Below are 11,445 nucleotides of genomic sequence, written 5' to 3'. Positions count from 1 at the left end.
ACTCTCAATGATCTACGAGGAGATGTGGAGAGACAGAGGTGGAAATGGGTCAGACCCATCAGTGCCTGTCAATCTTCACAGGCTTACTGAGTTAAGGTGAGGTGTTGTGAAAAAGCAAAAAAAGCATAGTAAATGTAATCATTTTAAGTTAAAAGAAACACTGACTATTGCAAGTAAATGCATTAAAGCTTTTTTCTCTATTTAACATATTGTTGTTAAATGTTTTTATGTTTTTTTAACCAACAGTATCCCTCAAATGACTTCAGGAGCCCCTTTATCAACGACACTGCCATGCCAAAAACATCCAGCAGAGGGCGTCTGACACCACAAGAGCCAACTGTATCCATGTGGCCTGCCTGCAGTGTTGACAAACACTGATGTGTGACAGTAAGCCCAAACACTGACGTATGACAGTAAGCCCATTTCCAACAGGACACACTTGGTCCCAATGCTCACTCTTCACCTAATCTTGTTATCATTATCATACACATGTATGCAGCTATACATTAAAATGTAAAGCTTTAAAATGTATGCACTAAACAAGTGGTTATGATTGCATTTAGAGGGTTCTAATTTCCCCACTGCATTAATTTATGAAAGCTATGCTCACTGGACAAGACATTCACAGAGCTTAAAATCCAATGTGGACAAAAAAAAGTGCTCACTCATAATTTTGCTACATGACCTGCTTTGGCACTCTCCTTGTTGACAAGTCCGGACCTTGCCACCTCTCCCAGTTCTCTCATTCCAAAAGTTAGTCTTTCACAGTCCACTTGTCAGTACATGGTGGCGACTGCCAAGAGAGCACCCTGTTTAGAGCACCTTGAGCCAACATTAGCCCTAATCTGCATGTCCCTATTTGCAGCCGAGCTCTGGGTTGGGCTGGGCTTGTGTTGTGTTGTGTTGTGTTCTCGACAGCGCCTCATCTTACAGCACCTTCTCATCTCCTCTCCTTATCCCCTTACAGAACGGCCAACCTCCAGGCCGCTGATTCCCCCTGCGCCGCACTGTGCCACCCCGCACCACACTGCACCACGCCACACAACGCCACGCCACGCAGCTGGGTTTCACCTCTAACCAGCTGAGTCATGCGGCTCCAAATGCTGAGTCACGTCAAGGAGACAGACGCTCAAAGCATTACAAACACCAGACCATCCTACAGTAGCTGTCCAGCTGCAGTGTACTCTACTAATCACAGAGAGTGTGTGTTCTATGTTCTATTAGGGACCAGCGCACGTCCTGATCATATTTACGGTGCTGCGTCCTGGCTCTTCATCAGACTTAAAAACCCTATAAAAGTGATGCAGTGCATGATGAGTAGTGAATACAGGGGCTTGTGATGTCGGATGAGTGCTTGGCAGCTAGGATTCCTAACTGGCCTTTTATGGGGCGGAAAAAAATAGGACGCTTTGTGGTGGACAGGCAGCTCAGGACCTTCTAGTAGGTGGTGTGTGTGACAGACGTGCGTCTCTATTCTTATTCACGGAGTGGCTCATGAGCTGATGGCTACGCCACTGGGCTGCTACTAGACAGGAGGCTGCTGTTGTTTGGATGGAGTCCAGCATCTGCACGATAAATATAGACCCTTCCACACACACACACACACACACACACACACACACACACACACACACACACACACACACACCTCCACTTCCTAGTTGCAGCATCTCACTGCTGGATGTGTGTGTGAGTGTATGTGTGTGTGTGTGTGTGTGTGTGTGTATGTGTCTGTATGTGTGTGTGTTTGAGAGTGTATGATGTGTGTGTGTGTGTGTGTGTGTGTGAGAGAGAGTGAGTGTGTCTCTGTCTCTGTGTGTGTGCGTATTTGAGGGTTTGGGAGACAGAGTGTGTGTGTGTGTGTGTGTGTGTGTGTGTGTGTGTGTGTGTGTGTGTGTGTGTGCTCACTCACCTTCTGAGGGGCATTGATGACTCCAGTGTTGTAACCAAACTGCAAGGAGCCAATGACAGCCGTCCCCACGGCCAGCATCAGCTGGAACGTCACCTGCTGCAACGCAAAACAACAACAAAACCAACATAAATAAAAACACACTGAAAAATCACTTCCACAACAAAACCAACATAAATAAAATAAAAACACACTCCACAAAAACCAACATAAATAAAACACACTGAAAAAAACAAAACCAACATAAATAAAAACACACTGAAAAATCCTTCCACAACAAAACCAACATAAATAAAAACACACTGAAAAATCACTTCCACAACAAAACCAACACAAATAAAAACACACTGAAAAATCACTTCCACAACAAAACCAACATAAATAAAAACACACTGAAAAATCACTTCCACAACAAAACCAACATAAATAAAAACACACTGAAAAATCACTTCCACAACAAAACCAACATAAATAAAAACACACTGAAAAATCACTTCCACAACAAACTCCAGCTGATTAGTAATCGGTAGGATGTCATCCACAGTGAAAGTGTTGTGAATCAGAATCATTTCTGTAAAGGTACGTACTGTGTACTTCTTATGGTCATTTGTGATTTTTGTACCCATGTGTCCCCTGTGTCTGGTCTGTATGCAGTGTATCCATTGTTTATCCTTGAATGATTAGAATTCAGTAGGCACTGTCTAGGGACCTTTTGGCTTATCCTCAGGTGTGACTCTCTATTGTATAGAGTATAGCCAATAAACATGTCACAGACTGTTTTTTCTTACATATCTTGTTACGGATTACATCTTGACATAGATTGCAACTGCATGTGACATCTGTTTGTCTTACTTATCAAGTCATAGATTACAATGACTTCACCACTGCACAAGTGCATAACACACTGTGTGCACATACCAAAATCTGCAACATTCCACTGATATGGCTAACCTTGATTTACATCTATCTAATGCTGTGTTCTATGTTCTATGCAAAGTCTTGATGCATACACAGTACAAGAATAGGACTGGTTATGCAGAAAAAGCTTTGGTAATACTACACTAGACCATACTGGCAACAAGGTAAGAATGCCTTTCTCTTCAAGAGCTACAAGTAAGCTACTTTGCGCATTAGAAAAACAAAAACAAGTATAGTATAGTATATAAGTATATATACTTTTTTGATCCCGTGAGGGAAATTTGGTCTCTGCATTTAACCCAATCGGTGAATTAGTGAAACACACTGCACACAGTGAACACACAGTGAGGTGAAGCACACACTAATCCCAGCGCAGTGAGCTGCCTGCTTCAACGGCGATTTCGGGGAGCAGTGAGGGGTTAGGTGCCTTGCTCAAGGGCACTTCAGCCGCGGCCCACTGGTCGGGGCTCGAACCGGCAACCCAATAATGACAACATATGGACAGGTTTAATCGACCAGATGATATAGATTAATACAAATTGCATTAAGGCCCAGAGGAAACCAGTGGTCAACTTAGCAACAGCAGTAAATCTTGTTAAGGGACAATGGTGCATCTGAATTTGAACACGTACACACAGCTCCACCTCGTGATCACCCAACGCTTGTGCAGGAACGCATGCTCTCAACTGCAACACATGGGCCAACATGCCTCTCTCTCTCTCTCCCTCTCTCTCTCTTTCACCCCCTTTCTATCTATCTCTCTCTCTTTCTCTCCCTCTCTCTTTCTCTCCGACTCTCTCTCTCTCATGAAAAAGACAAAGCCAGCTGAAGCACTGCCATTAAGAGAGAGCATAGGAACCCTGGAGTGCAGCGAGCGTAATCTTGTTAAAGGTAAAAGGGAGCATCTGTACCTGTACACGTACTGTACACTGACTTTAAGGCTAAGATGCCATTAGTTATTCCCACTCCAATCCACTCACCTGCAAACACTAAGCCTTTACATAACAGTGTTTCTCAATGACTTCTCAATGACTATGTTTTGATGTGCAATGTGGAAAGGGGATGCCATGGGATAGTAGTAACTTGGAAAGTGTTGGTGGCTGGTAATGTCAGACACTGTGATGGGATAAAAATGACTGACTTTACTTCAACAGTACGATATGACACAGCCTTCCTAGACCCTATTGGTTTGTACGTTTGAACATAACCTCTTTAAAAACAATAAATGACATCAACGATTAACATCAACAGCAGTCCAAGCAAATCACTAACTCCTGTAATTTGTCAACACCAAATGGAATGAACTCAGCAATCAATCTGAAAGATAAATGTAAACACGAGACATCCACGAGACATCATCTTATCTCTAAAGCCGTTACATCTGTTACATCATTGGCCTTTTAATAGTGCTTTAATCTTGTTCCAACCTGCTTGATGATACTTTTCAGGCCTATACTCCAACACACACATACACACACACACACACACACACACACACACACACACACACACACACACACACACACATATAGAGACACATGCACATGCAATGCACATATACATACATTGTACACATATTGTAAAATCAGGCTGAAAGACTAATCGAAAGTGAAGTGAAATCGCAATTTCAACTAATGCAAATAGCAAATCACAAATGTTGCAATTAATTGTGCAACTAGCGACTAGTGTCACATATGTATTTGTTTAATTAATGTCATCTTTATGTGACATGCTCATCAATCAGAGGTACTGCATTACACATGCAAACTAATCAGGTGTGGCCCTTGATATATCACAAATCAAATCACAATCGGTTTACGTTAAGCTCTACTGTAAACCAAGAAACACACACACACACACACACACACACACACACACACAGCTCTATAGGTCATGTGAACCCCGGCTGAGATGAATGATCCATGATTCCATGAGTCATACTTATGATTTGGTCTCATTGTTAACATTTTCTCACAGGACAGCTCCAGTGAGTCCAGGTGCATGTACTCTGGAGCAATGACTGTGGCCTGCAGAGGTCAGGGAGTGCATGGCTGACCGCCTCACTACGGGCACAGCAAGACACGAAACTCTGAGGCCACAGAAACCAAATCACATCCCTTGGCTAAGGGACAGCTACTTAGACCTTACTGCCCTGTAACTACCCTAGGCAGATGGGTCAGGCCCTTGAGTCGTGGATCTGCTTGAAGTTTCTTCCTATATGTATCTCCAATTCTAGGGAGTTTTTCATCGCCCCTGTTACTCATGGGCTCTCTCTGAATGTTTTAACACTCGTAAGCGCCATGAGACATGGGTCATGTTTTGGCGCTCTATAAGTGAAATTAAATTGAAATTGAAAATTGAAATTATCCCTCTTATCTTTTGCCACAATCAATATCAGTGAGCCATTGCTTTGTATGCTTGTTATATCATAACCATATGGTATACATTAACCTGTAATAAATACATGCTGTTATGAATATTTTTGTTTGTTTTAGTCTATATTTTGTTGTCTTTCTGTATAACATTCATGGACTGTTGCTGAATATTGTAAAACAAAGGTTATAGCAGAGCAAAGTTTAAGCAAAGGGGGAAAAATAAACCAAAAGCTCAGTTTGCAAGTCCTCAAAGAGCTCAGTTTGCAAGTCCTGAAATGTAAACAAGAATTCATAAAGGCAGCTTTATAGGTGAAACTACAGCTGAGACATATCAATGGGTATACATAACCGAGCATCTTAGACAGGGACAGATGTGTTCACTCTCCACATTGACAACTTCAGACCAACTCCACACCTTTTACTTTTTTTAAATCAGTGGAATGTTACCTTCCTGGGAACATGGGTCACCAAAAGAATGTCTGGATTAGGTGCAAAAATACAGTTTTTGTTTTTAGAACTCGTACTTTTAGTAGTTTTAGGCTTGTGGATATTTTTTTTTATGTGAGTAAGACTGTGTGAGTGAGTATTAATAGCATGCCTTGACAGTGTGATCATTCAGGTTTGGTGAGACTGATCTGTTGTCCTTCCCGTGAGTAATTTAGCCTAACCATCATGAAAACAACTTGTGTTTATCTGTTTATATAGGCTACATAGAATGGCTGAAATCTAAAAATGTTGCATATATACATGTAGAGTAGGCCTATTACGCCTACATAAATGAAAATCTTAGGAACCCCGATGATTTGCTCGTGATCAGACAGCTGTCAATCTATCTGATGACTTATCGTGCCAAGACTTGTGGATTCGAGTTAAAAAGTAAATAAAGGGTTTGGGCTTTGAAAGAACAGATCTATAATTGTTGTGTTGTTGACATGTCATTATATCACTAGGCTAGACTACTTGAGAAACTACACTGAAAAGATGGCAACAAACTGAAACTATCTGACAGGGCTACCATTTCCGACAGAAACCGAAAAACACTTCTCATCATTTCCACGTTTTACCTACACTGCCTGAGACCACATGTCGCCAATACAAAAACAAGTTCCTTATAATTTAAAGTAGCCTCCTCGTAAGACACTCTTTCAAAACGTAACCAAATGACTATCATATTAGTTAAAAAGTATTTAAAAAAGTATAACAAAGTAACGTAAATTGTGTTGAGAGTCTGAGAGACAGACCCCATGGTTCTGATAAAGGTTAAGTGTTAGGCTAAAGCAGGCTACGACTTCACATTTGTTTTACAGATAATGTTAGCCATACAGTAGCAATATTTTTAACTCTCCAGCAAAACCCTTGTGGCACTACAGAATTATTAATGAGTGAACGGGGCGACGACACTTCGCCATAACGACCCACATGGTCTGCCGGCAACGCAAAGAGACGTCAGAAACCCAAATATTTCCTTCATACTAGTGAGTTAACCCTTACCTTGTCAGAATTCATGGTAGCGGAAAAAAAAAAAGTTCGGGAAGTACAGTGATGCGGAGATATTCTTCTTGTTCACCAGTAGCACAACAAAGACAAAAGCGGCTTTCTTTTAAACAAATCCACCAAACTGGTTACAGCACCTTGCCATAGGCTATATGTTCAAACTTCAGGGATAGGAAGTATTTGATATCAATAAATCAACATTTCATTGTCATTAAAAAAAAAAAGTTACTCTATCTTATGGTCTTCGCCATCAAGGCTACGGGACAGGTCCTTCTTCTCATTTAGCCTACTCCACGTACATACTCCCTGTGCAGCTAAACCTGTAAATATAGTAATCTGCGAGGACTGTGATGCGATTGGTTGGCTGGCTGTGCTACTTGCAGGGATGTGCAGGCGGGCGCGTAAGCACATGCGCTGCGATTGGTTGTTAATGCCACCAACGCCCGGGTAATGCGCGCGTCAACGACATAGTAAAAAATCATGTGCTCTTGCACTTAATCATTAGACCTGTACATTAGAATATTACATCTTCACAACTTTGATTACCATGAAAGTAGCATCATTATTAATATAACAGATTGGAATTGGAATCGAAATAGAATAGAATATAATAGAACAGAATAGAATAGAATAAAAAAACATTGTTGGTGATGTGTCAAATAGACAATTTTACAGACACAGACACAGATGAATACACACAAGTAGACTAGCAGCACACACTCAGTAACACAGCCTACATAACGTTCAGTTTACTTTAACTAAGGCTATAGCATCAAAGCCTGTGAGGTTGTGAAGTAAAAACTTGTGAGACTGAGGAAAACCCTTGAGAAATACTTCAGCCATCAGCACATGACCAAACAATGCAAAGATGTAAAAATCAGCAGAGTGCATGTATTTACTGCATGTCTGTCTTAATCATAAGATAATGAAGAAGTGTCATAATGGATGCTATTTCCAACTATGCTGTGTCTCTAAGATAGTGTCATTATTGTAGCCTTCTCGCTTTTCACCGTTGTACAGTTTGAATCTAGTTTCCTTTAAGTCAGACAATAATAAATGCTGCAGGAGTAAGAGCGATACAAGGATGGCATGAATATCAGAATGTATAGGTATCAAAGGAGGAACAATGCATTTGTACTCCTTCTTTATTAAAAAACTAATTTATTACATAGCCTATGTGAGGAGGTGTTCCAAAATGGTATCTGGGGGTTTTGATTCTGTTGCCACTTTGTTTGTCGCTTTTTGTTTTGGGCAGCAGGGAAGAGTCCGGTGAAGTGCATGTAAAATAAACTTTGGTAAGGTGCAGGAAAAAGCCTTGTGCGTGGCAAGGCCTGACATGAGAGAAAAGAAAATAGGTGCGATTGCAGCCGAGCTGGGCCCTTTCAGATAAAAATCGACGCTCTTTGAAATGGCCACCACCAACAAAAACAGACAAATGGCGAGACAAAGCCTGGGAGGATGCTTGGTGGGGTTCATATTGTTCAGAGGTTCTAAAAAAAAATGTGTTCATAGATCCGTCAACAGGAGTTTGAGGAACAACCTGGTGGCTAGATTTATGGAAAATAGGAAAACGAAGAAAACTGATTCTTATAGATTTTTGGGAAGGTAATCATGCTCCCTTCAAAACTGAACTCTCTGTGTGTGTGTGTGTGTGTGTGTGTGTGTGTGTGTGTGTGTGTGTGTGTGTGTGTGTGTGTGGGTGTTAAGCTATGCCATATTTTGTGATGGTGAGGGATATTTGAGGGTGAATCTAACTTGACATTGAGTGATGTAAGCACTGCTAAAAGTTGGAATTGACATATCTGGTAAAATGTTGCAATATGAAACGAAGTTCACGTCTCTGATGTCTGCTTTTTTTGTTATTTTAGATCGGGTGGTGTTAACATACAATTTGATGGAATATGCAACCACCCTACCTTGGACTTTTAACTTAAATGACACTTCATTTCTCCAGTACAGTTGCTCTTGATTGATCTACTATTTTTGAGACTTCACTCTTCCTGTAAGGGAGATACTATTTTTCCATCCCACACTTCAGGGTGACACACACACACACACACACACCAGATGTGGATTTATTATAAATGGCTCCCAGTAAACGAGAATGATAGGCACAAGAGCATAACTGCTGAGGTGGCGATGTACACTTGTTTCCTCCTCAGCAGAGGAGCTGTCCCACATTACACATGGCAACAGTCAAGGTGATAATGGCCACTGCAGGGTGGGAAGGTCAGCAGTCTGAGATACACGTCACTGGTATAAAGCTATTTCAAACCATCACTGACATTAAAGATGCAGTAAACAAACGTGAACCAAGCCTCCTATTCAAAGCATTTCAGTTGAGGTTAGTTGAGATAGGGCAAGAAACAGCTATCCTGGCATTGTGTGTATGAGATATAGATAGCAGTGGCATGCCTGATGCAAGGTCATGGCGTTATGATAATTGGCCTAAGAGATTGTCTGTCATGACCTAAGCAGGCTGTTACAGATGACCCTGATCTGTGTGGTCGTCCTTAAAAAATGTTAGAAGGACAAATGGTCAATATTTGGTCAATACAACAAGGTTAACCTAAGACCATTCCCAGGGGTGGACAGTAACTAAGTACATTTATTTTACTGTACTTAAGTATAATTTTTGAGTATCTGTACTTTACTTCAACTTAAGTAAAAATCTGATTTAGCAACTGTCACTTGTACAGGCTCTGTGCACTAGTTTACTTGAAGTCGGTAAATCAGTTTCCTGTTCGTTGACGTTGCTGTTAACAAGCACCTGAAGAGAAGTAATTCAGTTGTACCAAAACGTGTGCTCACCAAAAATCTTTCCCTTTTTATTTTGTGCAGCCACACAAGTAGGTTGGCGTTTTTAAAGAACGCCAACCTACTTGTGAACATGAAACGGTGGAAGCTAAAATCGACTTGAAGCCTTAGAGCTGCCCATGGACATTAAGACTTTTGTACATTGTTTCTTACATTTTGGTACAACTAAAGCACTTATCTTCAGGTGCTTGTTGACAGCCATGTCAACAAACAGGAAACTGGTTTGCCGACTTAAAGTAAGCTTGCGCACAGAGTAATATTTGACAAGGTGTATCTATACTTTCACTTAAATAAAGGAATAGTTCGTCCACCTCTGACCATTCCAAATTGGCTTACACAACATCAATCCTGTGTATGCCCTGCCTATAATGCCTGACAACGTCTTGGTGAAGAATAACTCCATCTTATACTGATGAGTTCTAAGAAATAACTTGGTAAAGGAATAGGTACTTATTTACGTTCATGCCCAGCAATGTTGCTGCACTCCAAGGACTGTTTTCTCATTAAATCCCAGAATATTTTGTTGGAGAGGGTAGGAAAAATGTAGGGCACTCGGCATTGGGGTGGTGCTCCAGTTGCACTCTCAGTCTCACAGAAGGAATTTTATAGGACATAACTGGAAACATGATCGTGCTGAGGTCGACAGGTAGTGACAAAGCAATTCTTCAGTGACCTTAGTCGAAAGGTCCTTTGGACAAAATTATTGATCACAGCAACTTTCCTTTACGCCAAGAGATACAAAAATTATATATTTTTAAAAAGGTACATAATATGAGTGAAATACTTTTGTGTGTTGTGAAAATTATTATAAATCTCTCATTCAGTTGAATGTCACTGAAAAGAAAATAATTTATCGTTGTATCATTGTGAACATTAACTTTTCTATGATTATGCTTTCCTTTTAATCAAGCTCTAGTGTCCAAATATTTGTTTTGCACATACCTTTATGTGTTTCAACAATGTGCTAAGGATGAGGTCATTTTGCTGTTACACAAACTATCCTTGAAGAAACATACACAGCCTACCCTATCCACTGTTTCCCCACATGACGGCACAGGTGAGATATCCTCTTAATCTGAGCCATTCGCTGCCTACAGTACAGCGTCCACGTACTGTATCTGTCTGAGAGGACCTGCTATTTATAAATGGCCCTCAGCAAAGAGCACAGATGCTGTTGCTGGGGCTACTGTGCCAACACACGTTCTTCGTTCAGATGACAATTGCTTAATTCATGAACACTTTCATTATCAAGTCAAGTCAAGTCAAGTCGGCTTTTATTGTCAATTTCTTTACATGCACTGGTCATACAAAGAATTGAAATTTCGTTTCTTACTTTCCCATGCAGACATAGACATGCTTTAAATACAGACATAGACATACTATAGACATAGCCATAGACAATAAACATTAAATTAAAGTGCAAGACTGAAATATAGAACATGTATGTATCAAAATAGAAATATAGGACATATATATAAAAAAATTATTCAGATATAGTAGAATGCAGTAGGGCAGTGGCAAAGCCAATATAATGCACAGCTATATCAACAAACATAACAGCAGCAACCACAGTAACATGGGCTAGGCACACACATTATTTCTTACAGTATTTCCCGTGTCTAAAAGCTAGAGAATAACATCTGCCACTCTGGCAGAAGACGCCAGAGAGCCCAACTCAATTCCTATAACACAACTGGATCATGTTTCATATATCAAAGTATGTCAGCCTTGATGTGTCCTCGTCACATCTCTCTTTAGCAGTCACTTCAGCAATATCTTAACACATGTCTGCTGTCATGTGATTTGACTGTAATGCAAATCGTGATATACTGCCTGTGACTGATGCCTGACAGGACTCTCCTCTCCTTCCCCCTCTCCTCTCTCTCTCTCTCTCTCTCTCTCTCTCTCTCTCTCTCTCTCTCTCTCTCCTCT

At 40.8% G+C, this 11,445-nt stretch overlaps 1 protein-coding gene across 1 annotated transcript in view; it reads right to left on the bottom strand.

Annotated features, from left to right (window-relative positions):
* LOC125293516 (solute carrier family 2, facilitated glucose transporter member 1-like) overlaps positions 1–7,006 on the bottom strand; it is a 14,121-nt gene extending 7,115 nt beyond the window's left edge. The window contains exons 1-3 of the mRNA XM_048241462.1: positions 6,694–7,006; positions 1,913–2,008; positions 1–12 (exon numbers count right to left, since the gene is read on the bottom strand). The exon at positions 1–12 is cut by the window's left edge and continues 149 nt beyond it. Of these exons, the coding sequence (XP_048097419.1) occupies positions 1–12; positions 1,913–2,008; positions 6,694–6,708 (123 nt within the window). The 5' untranslated portion in view covers positions 6,709–7,006. The remainder of the gene's footprint in view (positions 13–1,912; positions 2,009–6,693) is intronic.
* Between the last annotated feature and the right edge of the window lie 4,439 nt (positions 7,007–11,445).

Source organism: Alosa alosa, chromosome 4 (genome assembly GCF_017589495.1).
Source record: "Alosa alosa isolate M-15738 ecotype Scorff River chromosome 4, AALO_Geno_1.1, whole genome shotgun sequence".
NCBI lineage: Eukaryota > Metazoa > Chordata > Actinopteri > Clupeiformes > Clupeidae > Alosa > Alosa alosa.
The sequence above is the reverse complement of the archived record's forward strand: the minus strand, read 5'-3'. Positions and strand labels throughout refer to the sequence as shown.